At 40.4% G+C, this 17,223-nt stretch overlaps 1 protein-coding gene and 1 pseudogene across 1 annotated transcript; both read left to right on the forward strand.

Moving 5' to 3' along the window:
* The first annotated feature begins 556 nt into the window (after nucleotides 1–556).
* On the forward strand, nucleotides 557–5,752 carry LOC105756118 (olfactory receptor 1361-like; annotated as a pseudogene).
* Nucleotides 5,753–12,784: 7,032 nt separating this feature from the next.
* LOC105756119 (olfactory receptor 1361-like) lies at nucleotides 12,785–13,729 on the forward strand. The gene has a single exon (XM_012554617.1). It carries the CDS (start codon nucleotides 12,785–12,787, stop codon nucleotides 13,727–13,729), a length of 945 nt encoding a protein of 314 aa, XP_012410071.1.
* Nucleotides 13,730–17,223: the final 3,494 nt, after the last annotated feature.

Here is a 17,223-nt window from a genome sequence, read left to right on the forward strand (position 1 = left end):
TTCTCACCATAAAGAGAAGCATTGGCCAGATATGCAGAGGTGAAGAAAACTTGATCACTACATCACCAACCTCCCCCAGGTAAGATTACAGCAGAGATATAAATATTTGTTTTCTAAGATATGAAATTCTTTTAGGAACTCCCTTTGCTAAATCTTCCAGGTCAAGGTATCCATAGTAGAAGTCCTGAATCCATCAGCTAGACCTTGAGATAAACTCAGCAGTAATCAGTTGTTTCTCTTTTCTTTATGAGCTATAAAGGAGTTGGGGCTGGGAACTGAAAAATGTAAACAGAGACACATATAGTCACAGAATTGGGCTGTGTATATTCCTGTGTGTTTTCAATGTTAAATATGCAAAACAAGAGTCAGTGAGTCCAGTAAGAATAGCATCAAAACTGAGTGTTGGAAATCGGGTGTGTAGGTAGGGTGGACAGACCTTGTCTCAGCAATTCTATCAATTGATTTGCAATATGGTCCATCCTGGAGCTTGATTTCTCATATCTTTACCATCCATGTGTAGGTTTCTGAATTTGCAGTTGTGCATTAACCTGGTTCTATGTCCATGAGCGGGGAAAACTGGTCAAGTGTCTCCGAGTTCCTCCTCCTGGGGCTCTCCATGCAGCCCCAGCAGCTGCTGCTGCTCTTTGTTCTCTTCCTGAGCATGTACCTGGCCACAGTCCTGGGAAACCTGCTCATCATCCTGGCCGTCAGCACAGACTCCCGCCTGCACACCCCCATGTACTTCTTCTTCAGCAACCTGTCCTTTGTGGACATCTGTTTTACCTCTACCATCGTCCCCAAGGTGCTGGCCAACCACACACTCGGAAGTCAGACCATCTCCTTCAGGAAGTCAGACCATCTCCTTCACTGAGTGTCTCATACAGATGTATTTTCTCATTGTGATCGTGGACACGGACCATTTCCTCCTGGCTGTGATGGCCTATGACTGCTTTGTTGCTGTGTGCCACCCCTTACACTACACAACAAAGATGACCCCTCAGCTCTGTGCCTTGCTGGTCACTGGGTCATGGGTCATTGCCCATCCAAATGCTCCGTTGCATACCCTGCTGATGGCTTGACTCTCATTCTGTGCAGACAACACGATCCCCCACTTCTTCTGTGATCTGACTCCTCTTCTGAGACTCTCCTGCTCTGACACACACATCAGTGAGATGATGATTCTTACTGTGGGGGCCCTGATAATGATCACCCCATTTGTTTGCATCCTGGTTTCCTACATTTGCGTCACCTGTGCTGTCCTAAGAGTCCCATCCACAAAGGGAAAATGGAAAGCCTTCTCCACCTGTGGCTCCCATCTGGCTGTGGTTTCCCTGTTCTATGGCACCATCATTGCTGTGTACTTCAACCCTTCATCCACCCACTCAACTGAGAAAGACATCGCTGCTGCTGTGATGTACACAGTGCTGACCCCCATGCTGAACCCTTTCATCTACAGCCTCAGGAACAAAGACTTGAAAGACGCCCTAAAAAAAGTGATTTCTATGAAAATTTTTGTGTTCAATAATGATATGGACTCTGAAAGTCATAAACTATCTTGTAATAAAATATATATATATTGTTTTCCTATTGTCTTGAACATAGCAGTTGTCCATCCATGTATTTGTCTTGGGAGAATGAAACTCTTGATACAAACTCTTCAAGTTAAAGAGGGAAAGAGAGATCCTTTTATCAAATGACCAAACTATTCCAACTGTCAATGCCCTCTAGCCAAAACCACCAGGAACACACCTTGAGTTTGTTGTGTTTATTACTCATTACAACAAGAAAGAACACCCTCAATGGAGAACTTTAGGACTTCTTAGGCGGGTGTTAGAAAGGTCTTTTAGGAATTGAGAGTGAGTGGTTTTAGCGAGGATTTAAGGAATCATGGCTTTGATCTGGATTAGATATTGTCAGAAAACCAGGGTAATTCTTATTGGGCACGTCAATATCTTATCTAGAAGGAGGGAAGACTAGAGGGAAGGGAAGGCTGTAATTTGTAAGCAATCAGCCATCACTTATATCAACCAGGATGGGGATGTTTGGTCATTTCTGTGGCTTGCACAATGTTGATGGTTTTGTCTGTGTTCAGACATGAGCACAGTGGTCTTGTTTTGTCTTGATCTGCCATGGTCACAGAGTGACCTTGTCTGATACTGATGTTCTGTGAATTTCTCTAGGTTCAACAGGGGAAGGGTTCATTTAGGGTTCCAGAAAGTCCTAACTCTGCCAGGCATTTGAGCTAATATTCTCATCTTTTAACCTGAGCTTTATGTATCATACAACATAACAGCAGGAATATGGGTAATTTAAACAAGAAAGAACTAACTTCCTCAATCTCAATGCCCAGCCATGGCAACTTCAGCTTTTTCTTGCCTTCTGTCAATGTGCTCAGGTATTTGTACGAAGACCCTAATTTATATCTTGGCTTTCCACTTTCATTTTATAATAAACTTTTTCCAAATTTCTATATAATCTCCACTTTTTTTATTTTACTGCCTATTATATTTCCATCCAATTCCTTTAGCAAAATTTACTCACTAGTAGTTTGTTTCTGCATTAAAACATAATGGAAGTAGCATTTAAAATGTGATTTTTTAAATTTATTTTGAAAACAATTATGGGAAATAAAAAATTGAGAAATCTTTGATACTGCACAAAACACCACTGAACAGGATGCTCCAGATTTTGAGGAGGAAAGAGGAAAATAAGGTAGTTTTTCTTAATTTGTCATTTCAGAGAGATGGGCAAGATGACACCTTGTGTGAAAACTGGTAGAAATCAGAATCAGAGGCTTTTTCTGAGTTTAACATATGATTTTCTTTTTATACTTATCAGATTTGTGTATTAAGATATTTGCCTTAAAGAATACATGGTAGTGTTTTCAATACTTAGTCTATATATCCATGAATTCTTCATAATATGATAGAAAGTGCCTGTTCCTTGAAAGTTTGAAAGAAATCACCAGCCTTTCGTTTGTATGTGGGCATGTGAAAAGGGTAGGGGGATGTGGGAAGAGAGAAGGGGTGATGTTTTTAAACATCTCCCTCGCTTAGTAAACTATATTACTTTTTATTTCATGTATGTTAGTTTTTGCTACCTTTACATTTTTACAGAAAATCATATACTTCACTAAGTTTTCAAATGTATTAACATGTGACTGTGTCTAGTATTTCTATATATGTTTTAAAATCTTTTTATATTTATTACTATTCTTTTTGTTTCTAACATTATTCATATTTTTCTTGATCACTTTTGGTAGAGACTTGTACTATTTATTTCTTCTGAACCAGTTTTGGATTCATAATTAATTCTAATAATTTTCTAGTTTATAAAATCTATTTTATCTGAGTATCCTTGGTCATGTTTCCCGTGAACATCTAAGTTTTGTATCCTGTTTTATCATTAACATTAATTCACGAAACATAAAATTCTAAAACGTGCTTAGAAATATATATCTGAATACTTGTTGCCTACGCGTCTACTCTAACTTATAGTGACCCCATAGGACAGAGTAGGACGACTGCCCCATAAGGTTACTGAGGAGCCCTGGTGGCCCAGTGGTTAAGAGCTCTGCTGCTAACCAAAAGGTCAGCAATTCAAATCCTCCAGTCGCTCCTTGGTAAACCCTATGGGACAATTCTACCTTTGGGCTCGTTATGAGATGGAATTCACCGGAGGCAACAGATTATGGGAAACTTTATGGGAGCCAACTGCCACACCACCCACGGAGTGGCTGGTGGGTTTGAACTGTTGCCCATTTGGTTAGCAGCCGGCCACTTAAGTACTGTGTACCACTGTGTCACCAGGGCTGTTTATATACTTGAATTGAAGGGGGGGCGGGAAAAAACCGTTACCGTCGCCCTATAGGACAGAATAGAACTGCCCTACAGGGTTTCCAAGGCTATAACACTTACAGGGAGCCCGGGTGGCCCAGTAGTTAAGAGCTTGGCTGCTAACCAAAAGGTTGGCAGTTCGAATCCACCAAGCTGCTCCTTGGAAGCCCTATGGGGCAGTTCTACCCTGTCCTGTAAGGTGCTATGAATTGGAATCTACTGGACGGCCACAGGTTTGATTTTTTTCTTTTTATACAAATTGTTCAGTGATGTTAGTTACATTTTTCACAATGTGTCAGCATTCTCTTTCATTGTGTTCTGGTTGTTTCATTTCCAGTACTCTGGTTTCTCTGCACGCTTATCTTCTCGTCTTTGCTTTAGAGTTATTGGTGACCTTTTGATCTCATATAGTTGTGTTTTTTTTTTAATAGCACTGTACTCATGGGTTCCAGAAAGTTTTTATCAAATTATTTCCTAACAGCAAGATATGAGATTGCCTTCTCACCACACTCTTATCAGCCCTGGCATTTTAATATTTTGCCAATTTATTAAATAAAACAATACTGAATTTTTGTTTCAATTTGCGTATATGCTTCAATTTCCATTTCCTTTCTTTTTGCCAACGAGAACAAACTTTTTCACTTATTCTTTTAAATTGTCCATTCTGTGCTTTAACTGTTTTTCACTTAAGTTTTTTCTTATTTATGAGTTTAAAAAACACTGATTCAGTAATAAATTGTTAAATAATATTTATTATGTCAGACATCTTTTCACAAATGATGCAAAATGCTTCTGCCAGTTTATACTTGGACTTTTGGTCTCGTTAATGGTGTTTTGGGTATATAAAATAATTAAAATTTTATGTAATCACCACTAGCAAGCATTTCTTTTGTGGTTTCTCCACTTCTCTTACAGTTTATCTTTCCCTCCCCTTTCTGTCATTATTTAAATCTTTAGCTACATTTTCTTCTAGCTTTTAGGTTTAACTTTTAAATAAATCCACAATCAATATAATTTCATTTTCTCAAATATATATCAAATTGTCTCAGTTCATTTTTAATGATCTTCCCTTTCCTGAATGATCTGTAGCACCACTTTTACCATTTGCAAAATGCTATGATGTGGAATACATATTGAAAACTTATCATGTTCCAGGCAGTTGACCAAGTCCTTTCTCTAAGGTATCTATTTTAATAATCATGGCAATGAGGTAAGTATCCTTATCTTCCCCACTCAAGACATCCCAGGTTTAGAGAGATTCAGTGATTGGTCAGAGTCCTGCAGTAAGTCATGATGGAGCCAGGATTGAGACATATCCAACTCCATGACCAAGTACATCCTCTGAACAACTCTGTAAATTCATATATATCTATATAGAAATAGAGATAGATATGTTTTTATCCTCTCTGTTCTGCTACATCAATGTGTTTTTATTATTGTGCCAATACTGGGCTTTTTTTTTTTTAATTTTTTGTAGGGGGAGGAGACTTCACAATACTTTGCAGTATCTGGTAAATTATTCTTGTAAAACTACGTCAACCTACAGGTACAAGAATTTTATTGTTGTAAACACACAGACGTAACACCTGAAAGAGCCCAGGTATCCATCAAAGGGAACCGATAGATTATTGTTCATCCTTATAAGGGAATCCAATACATCCACTAAAATGAATACAGATTTGTACGTTCTTACATAGAAAGAACTCTAAGATGTATTTTTAAGAGTGTTTTACAGAATGATTTCTGTGTCAATAAGAGAATACAGAAGACATAGACGTACACTCCTAAGAAAAGCCATGGCTGTGTGGAGTCTGCATTGGAGTTTTACTTTTCTCATCCCACAGTCCTGCTTCCAACTCCTTCTTCCACAGGTGTTGATCTCTGGTAATCATTTAGTACCCCAAACACCACCTTAGCATGTGTTTTTGGAGAACCCAAGCTGAGACAACATCTTAACATCAGTAACAACTGCATGGTTACCATTATGGATTGAATTGTGTCCCTCAAAAATATATGTTGTAAATCCTAACCCCTATACCTGTGGATGTGATCCTGTTTGGGAAAACGATCTTCTTTGTTATTTCAATGAGGCCATCTCGGTGTAAAGTGTGTTTTAAACCAATCACTTTTGAGATGTAAAAAGAGTAGATTAGGAATAGAAGCAAGCAAGCACGAATGGGGGGAGATAGATGCAACGCCACATGAAAATCCCCAAGGAACGGAGGAACAAAAGCAAAAAAGAGGCAAGAGAGACAGAAAGCCTTCCCCTAAAGCCAGCACCCTAAATCCAGACTTGTAGCCGCCTAAACTGTGAGAAAATAAACTTCTGTTTGTTAAAGCCCTCACTTGTCTAGTTCTGTTGTAGAAATACTAAGAAACTAAGACAACCACAATGAAAAAGAACAGCTACATCATGCTGCCTGACCAAAGTTTAGCTACCTAGACCATTTGCCATATCACTGTTTATTGAAAACATCATTTAGTAGTTTACTGAAAATATAATTCTACAAAATACAGTGATACTATCCACTAACCTTACTTGATTTCTCATGCATTTAGCATTGTTTACAATTAGTTTCTTTTTAAAACTTACATGTCTATTAGAGCCTTAAAAACTATTATCTCCTTGCTCCCTGTCTCCTTGTTCCATTTATTTTGTCACCGCCTCACCTATCATCCCATATGTGTCCTGTCCTTCTGAGTTTTATTCTTGGACTTCTTCCATCTCACTCTCCACTCTCTCCCTGGACAATTACATCCACTTTCACGTTTATAACTGAACCTGATGTGGTGACTTCTAAACCCATACCCATCAGAAGTCCCCCTGACTGTTGTTTTTGTTAGGTGCCATCGAGTCAGTTCTGACTCATAGCAACCTTACGTACAACAAAATGAAACACTGCCCAGTCCTGTGCAATACTCACAATCCTCACAATCATTGTTATGCTTGAGCCCATTCTTGCAGCCACTGTGTCAATCCATCTTGTTGAGGGCCTTTCTCTTTTTCGCTGGCCCTCTACTTTACCAAGCATGATGTCCTTCTCCAGGGACTGATCCCTCCTGATAACATGTCCAAAGCATGTGAGACGTAGTCCTACCATCCTTGCTTCTAAGGAGCATTCTGATTGTACTTCTTCCAAGATAGATTTGTTCGTTCTTTTGCCAGTCCATGGTATAATCAATATTCTTCACCAATACCACAATTCAAAGGCATCAATTCTTCTTCAGTCTTCCTTATTCATCGTCCAGCTTTAGCATGCATATGAGGTGATCGAAAACACCCATAGCGTGGGTCAGGCGCAGCTTAGTTTTCAAGGTGACATCTTTGCTTTTCTACACTTTAAAGAGGTCTTTTGTAGCAGATTTGCCTAATGCAATGCGTCTTTTAATTTCTTGAGTGCGGCTTCCATGGGTATTGATTGTGAATCCAAGTAAAATGAAATCGTTGACAACTTCAATCTTTTCTCCATTTACCATGATGTTGCTTATTGGTCCAGTTGTAAGAATTTTTGTTTTCTTTACATTGAGGTGTAATCCATACTGAAGGCTGTGGTCTTTGATGTTCATCAGTAAGTGCTTCGAGTCCTCTTCACTTTCAGCAAGCAAGGTTGTGTCATCTGCGTAATGAAGGTTGTTAATGAGTCTTCCTCCAATCCTGATGCCCCGTTCTTCTTCATACAGTCCATCTTCTCAGATTATTTGCTCAGCATAATTGGTAGCATAGATTGAATAGGTATGGTGAAAGGATACAACCCTGATGCACACCTTTCCTGACTTTAAACTACGCAGTATTCCCTTGTTCTGTCCAAACAACTGCCTCTTGATCTGTGTACAGGTTCCTCATGAGCACAATTAAGTGTTCTGGAATTCCCATTCTTCGCAATGTTCTCCATAATTTATTATGATTCACACAGTGGAATGCCTTTGCATAGTCAATAAAACACAGGTAAACATCTTTCTGGTATTCTCTGCTTTCAGCCAGGACCCATCTGACATCAGCAATGATATCCCTCATTCCATATCCTCTTCTGAATCCAGCTTGAATTTCTGGCAGTTTCCTGTTGATATATTGCTACAATGGCTTTTGAATGATCTTCAGCAAAATTTTACTTCTGTGTGATATTAATGATATTTCTCAATAATCTCTGCATTCGGTTAGATCACCTTTTGTGGGAATAGGCATAAATATGGATCTCTTCCAGTCAGTTGGCCAGGTAGCTGTCTTCCAAATTTCTTGGCATAGAAGAGCAAGCACTTCCAGCACTGCATCCATTTGTTGGAACATCTCAATTGGTATTCCGTCAATTCCTGGAGCCTTGTTTTTTGCTAGTGCCTTCAGTGCAGCTTAGACTTCTTCCTTTCAGTACCATCAGTTCTTGATTATATGGTTGAATGTCGACCAATTCTTTTTGGTATGGTGACTCTGTGTATTCTTTCCATCTTCTTTTGATGCTTCCTGCGTCATTTAATATTTTCCCCGTAGGATCCTTCAATATTGCAAATTGAGGCTTGAATTTTTTCTTCAGTTTTTTCAGGTTGAGAAATGCTGAGTGTGTTCTTCCCTTTGGTTTTCTACCTCCAGGTCTTTGCACATGTCATTATAATATTTTACTTTGTCTTCTCGAGTTGCCCTTTGAAATCTTCTGTTCAGCTCTTTTACTTCATCTTTTCTGCTGTTTGCTTTAGCTACGTGACGTTAAAGAGCAAGTTTCAGAATCTCTTCTGACATCCATTTTGGTCTTTCTTTCCTGTCTTTTTAATGACCTCCTGCTTTCTTCATGTATGATGTCCTTGATGTCATTCCACAACTCTTCTGGTCTTTAGTCATTAGTGTTCAGTGCATCAAATCTATTCTTGAGATGGTCTCTAAATTCAGGTGGGATATATTCAGTGTTGTACTTTGTCTCTCGTGGACTTGTTCTAATATTCTTCAGTTTCAACTTAACTTGCATATGAGCAATTGATGGTCTGTTTTGGGCCCCTGGCCTTGTTCTGACTGATGATATTGAGCTTTTCCATCATCTCTTTCCACAGACATAGTTGATTTGATACTTGTGTATTCATCTGGCAAGGTCCACATGTATAGTCACAGTTCATGCTGGTGAAAAAGGTTTTTGCAAAATTCTGTCATGGGATCTCAGCATTGTTTCTATCACCAAGGCCATATTTTCTAACTACCAGTTCTTTGTCTCCAACTTTCACATTCCAATCACCAGTAATTATCAATGCATCCTGATGTCATGTTAGATCACTTTCAGACTGCTGAAGTTGGTAAAAGTCTTCAATTTCTTCATCTTTGGCCTTAGTGGTTGGTGCATAAATTTGAATAATAGTTGTATTAACTGGTCTTCCTTTTAGGCATATGGATATTATCTTATCACTGTCAGTGTTGTACTTCAGGATAGATCTTGAAATGTTCTTTTTGAGGATGAATGCAACACCATTCCTCCTCAATTTGTCATTCCTAGCATAGTGAACCATATGGTTATCGGAGTCAAAATGGCCAATACCGGTCCATTTAAGCTCACTAATGCCTAGGACATCAATATTTATGCATTCCATTTCATTTTTGATGATTTCCAATCTTCCTATATTCATACTTCGTACATTCCATGTTCCAATTATTAGTGGATATTTGCAGCTGTTTCATCTCATTTTGAGTTGTGTCACATCAGCAAATGAAGGTCCCTAAAGCTTGACTCCACCCACATCATTAAGGTCGACTCTACTTTGAGGAGGCAGCTCTTCTCTATCGTATTTTGAGTGCCTTCCAACCCGAGGGGCTCATCTTTCGGCACTATATCAGACAATGTTCCGCTGCTATTCACAAGGTTTCCACTAGCTAATTCTTTTCAGAAGTAGACCACCGGGTCCTTCTTCCTAGTCGGACTTAGTCTGGACGCTCAGCTGAAACCTGTTTGCCATGACTGTAGACCCATAATACTCAACTCTTGGGCTCCTCCACCTGGATGTCTTACAGCTTCACACCCGACATTTCCTGTTGCCTCCATCAGCACACAACCTGCCCCCACATGGGCAAACACACCTCATACCTCTCTTCAGCTTGCATTGCCTATCCCAGTTGATGGTACCACTGTGTTGGGTATCACCTTACACTCTCTTTCAGCCCACATAGCCGATCAGTCAGCCACTAAGTGCTCTGCACTCTACCTCCTTAGCATCCTTCATGATAGTCCCCATTTACCACGTTCAGGGTCTCACGTCTGGCTGAACTATGACAACACTTAATATTGGTCTCTATGGCTCAGAGTTTCCCTTCTCTGATTCCACTCACCACACTGCAGTCACAGGGACCTTTCTGCAATGCAAATCATATCACATCCTTCCTGGGATTGCAGTCTTTGAAGGCAGTCCCTCTGATTCCAGGATAAAATCCAGACTTTTTAATATGGCTTATTGTGGGGTGACTATAAAATTTATCATCCAAACAATGATTGGGTAAAAGAAGGCTTATCAATAATTAGAGGTAAAATCAGACTTGCCAGGCAAACGAAACTGTATGAACACCCTCCTTTCAGTGATGCTGTGATCTGCTATCTGCTCCTCACTTTTCTTTCCCTGCTCTAATCCTCACACTAACTCCAGTCAAACCTGATTGCTCCTTCTCCAACAGGCTAGGTTACCTGATGGCCTCACTTACCTCCTTCTACCTAAATATCTTCACAAGCCTCCTTCCCCAAACTGACCTCTGTTTTCTGAAAAGCACCTATTTGTATTTAAAACTCAAGTCTTTCTTTACACTTCTCCATCTACCCCAATGGAATTGCTTGATCTATGCTCCCAATGTGCCATGTATTACCTTCTCCAGCAGTTGTCTGCATTTTGGGGTGGGGGTGGGGGGGTTTCCACTATGAGAATATAAGGACCTTGAAAGGAGAAACACACTTGCAGATCTATGGATTAGGGTGGCACTCTCTGAATAAGGTGACCCCTTGTGAGTTGGGAAGATGTCCCAAGAGAAATCTACTCCAGGAGCTTGGAGTTCATCAATCATGGGATGTTATGCACTTCCTGATATCTCCCCTTCTTCCCTCTACCCCATTACACACAGATTATCCTTCACACCAAATGCTTTAAGGAGTAAGGACAACTTTATAGTGCACCCCAGCATTCCCATTGGCAAAGGCATCGCTGAGTCCATGCAGTAGATGACCAGACATGAGAAGAAAACAGGCTTAAAGAGATAACACTATAATCCACCCAGTTTCTCAGCTTAGAAATCAAGAAGAAAAATGTCCTAATAATGGAATTTCCAAACGTATAAACCTCAGCACAGTCAGCAAGGTGATGAGATTTGAGGCCCCAGGGAATTTTATTTGGGAATTGTCTCCACCCAGATTGCTTCATTTCCGAGTTCTGACCTAGGAGTTAACTAACATTCTTTGTCATCATTGTTGGGTCCAAAGGGACTAGGAAGTAGGTGGCATAATTACTTTCTGCTTGTCTATAATGAGACTCTCAGGAACTCTGGTCCCAGTGGCCATGAAGCCTCTGTAAATGCCTGCTCTGTGATTGCCCCAAACATCCTTCCTGCACACAGGGCCAAGGCCATGAACTTCCTGACTTCACTCACTCAGGACTTGTCTTTATTTCCAAAACTTTCTCATCTTTAGAATACAGTGGAGCATTAGCCATTCCATAGTGACAGCACCCACTTCTCCCAGGTAATACTATGTTGTTGTTGTTATATTGTTAGGTTCCATAGAGTCAGGTCTGACTCACAGCAACCCTATGTACAAATGAAGGAAACACTGCCCAGTTGTGAACCATCCTTACAATCATTTCTAAGTTTGAGCCCATTGTTGCAGCCACTGTGTCAATCCGTGTTGTTGAGGGTCTTTTCTTTTTTGCTGACCCTCTACCAAGCATGATGTCCTTCTCCAGGGACTGGTTCCTCCCGATAATATATCCAAAGTACATGAGATGAAGTCTTGCCACCTTCGCTTCTAAGGAGCATTCTGGTTGCACTTCTTCCAAGACAGATTTGTTCTTTCTTCTGGCAGTCCATGATATTCAATATTCTTCACCAACACCATAATTCAAAGACATCAGTTCTTCGGCCTTCCTTATTTATTGTCCAGCTTTTTCATGCATATGAGGCAATTGAAAACCCCATAGCTGGGGTCAGGGGCACTTTAGTCTTGAAAATGACATCTTTGCTTTTTCACACTTTTAAGAGGTCTTTTGCTGCAGATTTGCCCAAAGAAATATGTCCTTTGATTTCCCAACTGTTGCTTCCATGGGTGTTGATTGTGGATCCAAGTAAAATGAAATTCTTGACAACTTCAATATTTTCTCCATTTATCATAATGTTGTTTATTGGCCCAGTTGTGAGGGTTTTTGTTTTCTTTATGTTGAGGTATAATCCATACTGAAGGCTGTGGTCTCTGATCCAGCATCAGAGCAACACCCAAGCCACTACAGTATGACAAACTGACAGATGAATAGGTAAGATAATAGCAGTGGAGATGTCAAATTTATTTATGAAGGAGTAAAGTTTAATAACTCGCTTTGCTAAATGTTGCAGATCCAGGAAGCAATAGTAGGAATCCTGAATCCATCAGCTGGAGCTTGCGATAAACCCAGTAATAGTCAGCTGTTTCTCTTGTCTCTTTAGGAGCAACTGAGTATTTGGGGAATGGAACTGGGAAACGTAAGAGAGACACACAGAGTAATAGAGTTGGACTATGTATATGACTGTGTGCTTTTTAACATAAAATATACAAAATAAGAGTCAGTGAGTCCAGTAGGAATAGCATTAGGACTGAGTGTTGTAAATTGGGTGTGTAGGCAGGGTGGACAGATCTTATCCTAGCAACTATATTGCTTTGCAATGTAGTCAATCCTGGAGCTTGATTTGTCTTGTCTTAACCATCCATGTGCAGGTTTTTAAATTTGCTGTTGTGTATTAACTTGGGTCTGTGCCGATGAGAGTGGAAAACCAGTCGAGTGTCTCCAAGTTCCTCCTCCTGGGGCTCTCCAGGCAGCCCCAGCAGCAGCACCTCCTCTTTGTGCTCTTCCTGAGCATGTACCTGGCCACAGTCCTGGGAAACCTGCTCATCATCCTGGCCATCAGCACAGACTCTCACCTGCACACCCCCATGTACTTCTTCCTCAGCAACCTGTCCTTCGTGGATGTCTGCTTCTCCTCCACCAGTGTCCCCAAGGTGCTGACCAGTCACATACTCAGGAGTCAGACCATCTCCTTCTCTGGGTGTCTCACACAGCTGTATTTTCTCATTGTGTTTGCAAACATGGACAGTTTCCTCCTGGCTGTGATGGCCTATGACCGCTTTGTTGCTGTGTGCCACCCCTTACACTACACAACAAAGATGACCCCTCAGCTCTGTGCCCTGCTGGTTGCTGGCTCATGGATCATTGCTAATCTGAATGCTCTGTTGCATACCTTGCTGATGGCTCGCCTCTCATTCTGTGCAGACAACATGATCCCCTACTTCTTCTGTGATGTGACTTCTCTCCTAAGACTCTCCTGCTCTGACACACACCTCAATGAGATTATGATTCTTACTGAGGGGGCCTTGATATTGATCATCCCATTTGTTTGCATCCTGGTTTCCTACATTTGTATCACCTCTGCTGTCCTGAGAGTCCCAACCACAAAGGGAAGATGGAAAGCCTTCTCTACCTGTGGCTCCCACCTGGCTGTAGTTTTACTCTTCTATGGCACCATCATTGTTCTGTATTTCAACCCTTCATCTTCTCACTCAGCTGAGACAGACACTGCATCTACTGTGATGTACACAGTGGTGACCCCCATGCTGAACCCTTTCATCTACAGCCTCAGGAACAAGGATATGAAAGAGGCTCTAAGAAAAATGATTGCCATGAAAATTTTTTCTGTTCAATATTGACATGGATTCTGAGTATTATAGAGGGGAACTGGTATCTAATAAAATCCTATTTGCTTTTCCTACTGTGTGAAACCTAGCAGTTTTCCTTTGTAAGAGGTTCATCCCTGTATTTACTTGGTGAGAATGAATCTCCTGATACAAAGACTTTTCAGGTAAAATGTGTAAGGAGAGATCCTTTTACCAAATAACTGGACTATTCCAACTGCCAAAGTCCTTCTGTCAAAACCCTCAGGAATACACCTCTAGTTTAATGGGTTTATTACGCATTACAACAAGAAAGAACACAGTCTTTGGGCAACCCTGGGACTTCTTAGTAGGAGGGTGTTAGAAAGTATTTACAAGATTTGAACTAGTGTGAGGTGATTTTTGGTGAGAATTTAAACCATCAGTGCTTTGATCTGGATTAGGTGTTGTCACAAAGCAGGGCTAATTCTCACTGGGCATGTTAATATCTTATCTAGAAGGAGAGAGGCCGTGATAATAATTACCCCACTTGTTTGCATCCTGATTTCCTACATTTGTGTCACCTGTGCTATCCTGAGAGTCCCATCCACAAAGGGAAAATGGAAAGCCTTTTCCACCTGTGGCTCCCACCCGGCTGCGGTTTCCCTCTTCTATGGCACCATCATTGGTGTGTACTTGAACCCTTCATCCATCCATTCAGCTGAGAAAGACATCACTGCTGCTGTGATGTACACAGTGGTTACCCCATGCTGAACCCTTTCATCTACAGCCTCAGGAACAAGGACTTGAAAGGGGCTCTAAGTGCTGGAGGGTAAAAATATCACAAAGTTTAGTAAAGCAAAAAGGAGGTTTTATTCTGTGTATATTTAAAGAGGCAAAAGTAGGAAATCGGACAAGCATGATGCCACAGTTAATGTCTGCCCAAATCCAAGGAAATATTACAGAACAGGCAAGAGTGGGAAAATGGACAAGCATGATGCTACAGCCATGTCTGCCCGAGTCCAAGGAATATTACAGAATAGGTAAGAATGGGAAAACGGACAAGCATGCTGCCAGAGCCATGTCTGCCCGAGTCCAAGGACCGTTACAGAGGTATCAGTATATATTAACATTACAAAATGGGCAAAACCATTGAAAGCTTCACCTCTTCAGATTGGCTAAAAACTGTGATCCTACATTTTGAATCATCTTTCTTAACAATCATTGGTACAGGTTTCAGCAAAGACACTCAGGAAGGTCTTCATTGGTTCAACAAATTTTCTATTCACTAAATGCTACCAGAAAAAGACAAGCGTGGAAAGTCTTTTGTGTTCTGGTTGAATGGTTTATGTGAAAGATTCCCTAAAAGATATTTTCCAAGATTATCTTAGCTATTGTCTTTATACCTCAGGGCCCAGTTGGTGTGTACTTGAGTCCTTGTGAGTCCAGCTCCAGCTGAGTCACATTCTCTATGCTCAAGGACAGGGAATAATGATTCCAATATTATTTCCTAAATCATAAGAAAAGTGATTGCTATGAAAATTTTTTCTGTTCAATAATGACATGTACTCTGAATGTCATAAAGGAAACTAGTTTGTAATAAAATCTTTTTTTTTTTTTTTCCCTATTCCCTGAAACGTAGCAGTTGTCCATCCATGTATTTGTCTTGGGAGAATGAAACTCTTGATACAGACTCTTCAAGTTAAGAGGGAAGGAGAGATCCTTTTAATAAATGACTGAACTATTCCAACTGCCAATGCCCTCCAGCCAAAACCACCAGGAACATACCTCTAGTTTATTGTGTTTATTACTCATTGCAACAAGAAAGAACACAATGGAGAACTGTGGGACTTTTCAGTAGAAGGGTGTTAGAAATGTCTTACGGATTTGAGTGTGAGTTAATTTTTGTGAGGATTTAAGGGATCAGTGCTTTGATCTGAATTAGATGTTGTCAGAAATCTGGGGTAATTCTTATTGTGAGTGTCAATATCTTATCTAGAAGGAGGGAGATGGAAGCCGTAGTTGGTTAGAAATCAGTCATCAGTCATATCAGCCAGAATGAGGGATGTTTGGTCATTTCTGGAGCTTGGACAATGTTTATGGTTTTGTCTGTGTTCAGACAGGACCACAGTGGTCTTGTTTTGTCTTGAACCATCATGGTCACACAGTGAGCTTGTCTAATACTGATGTTCTATGAATTTCTCTATGTTCAACAGGGGAAGGGTTCGTTTAGGACAGAAATTCAGTACATCTTAGAAATATGTATGTAGCTGCAAATGGTGACAAGTGCTAGGAAGGCGAAAAGATTCTAAGAGAGTGTTGTCGGGGAATATTCTGGAGAGGCCTCTGGGGAAATGGCATTTAAACTGAGACCGGAAGATGAGATGTGGGTGTTGGATGTTCCAGGTAGGGGGAAGAGCATGTGCTAAGACCCTGGGGTGGGAAAGAGTGGGATTTGAGAATATCTAGGCGTAAACTAGGCTACAAGACCTTTATGAAGGAAATCACACAAGAGATTTAACACTATAAGTTCTGACATTATAAAATGTTCCTGGACTGGCAGGAACATTTCAATTCTTCTCATCGTAATTGATAGATTTAGTGCTACTATAAACAAAAGCACAATGGAATTTTTGGAAGAAAGTTGATGGATTCTAAATGGCACTTAGAAGGATAAACATGATTTAAAAGGGTTAGAAAAATCGAAAGACTAGTAAGAGGAAGATTGCCTTAACAACAGAATGTCCTTTTAAAAACATCTACATCATATTTAAAAGCTACAATGATTAAGGCAGTTTGGTACTGGCGCAAGAGCTAGATGTTTTAATAAGAATAGTTCAGAAATGGATCCTAGTATATGTACAAACTTAGTATATGATTACCTAGCCCTCAAGGTGACATCTTTGCACTTCAGCACATTAAAGAGTCTTTTGCAGCAGATTTGCCCAGTGCAATGCATGTTTTGATTTCTTGATGGCGGCTTCCATGGGTGTTGACTGGGGATCCAAGTAAAATGAAATCCTTGACAACTTCAATCTTTTCTCCATTTATCATGATGTCGCTTATTGGTCCATCTGTGAGGATTTTTATTTTCTTTACGTTGAGGTGTAATCCATACTGAAGTCTATGGTCTTTGATCTTCATCGGTAAGTGCTTCGATGGTTGTGTCATCTCCATAAGGCAGGTTGTTAATGAGTCTTCCTCCAATCCTGATGCCGCATTCTTCATATAGTCCAGCTTCTTGGATTATTTGCTTAGCATACAGATTGAGCCAGTATGGTGAAAGGATACAACACTGATGCACACATTTCCTGACTTTAAACCATGCAGTATTCCCTTGTTCTGTCATACGACTGCCTGTTGATCTATGTACGGGTTCCTCATGAGCACAATTAAGTGTTCTGGAATTCCCATTCTTCTCAATGTTCTCCATAATTTGTTATGGGCCACTCAGTCAAATGCCTTTGCATAGTCAATAAAACACAGGTAAACATTGGTGAGTAGTGTCTGGGGTCTTAAAAGCCTGTGAGCGGCCATCTAAGATACTCCAC

The sequence above is a fragment of the Trichechus manatus genome, unplaced genomic scaffold, assembly GCF_000243295.1.
Source record: "Trichechus manatus latirostris isolate Lorelei unplaced genomic scaffold, TriManLat1.0 scaffold00024, whole genome shotgun sequence".
NCBI lineage: Eukaryota > Metazoa > Chordata > Mammalia > Sirenia > Trichechidae > Trichechus > Trichechus manatus.

Excerpts from the sequence above, each read along its gene's own strand:
- LOC105756119 (XM_012554617.1), top strand. The coding sequence starts at position 12,785 with ATGAGAGTGGAAAACCAGTCGAGTGTCTCCAAGTTCCTCCTCCTGGGG.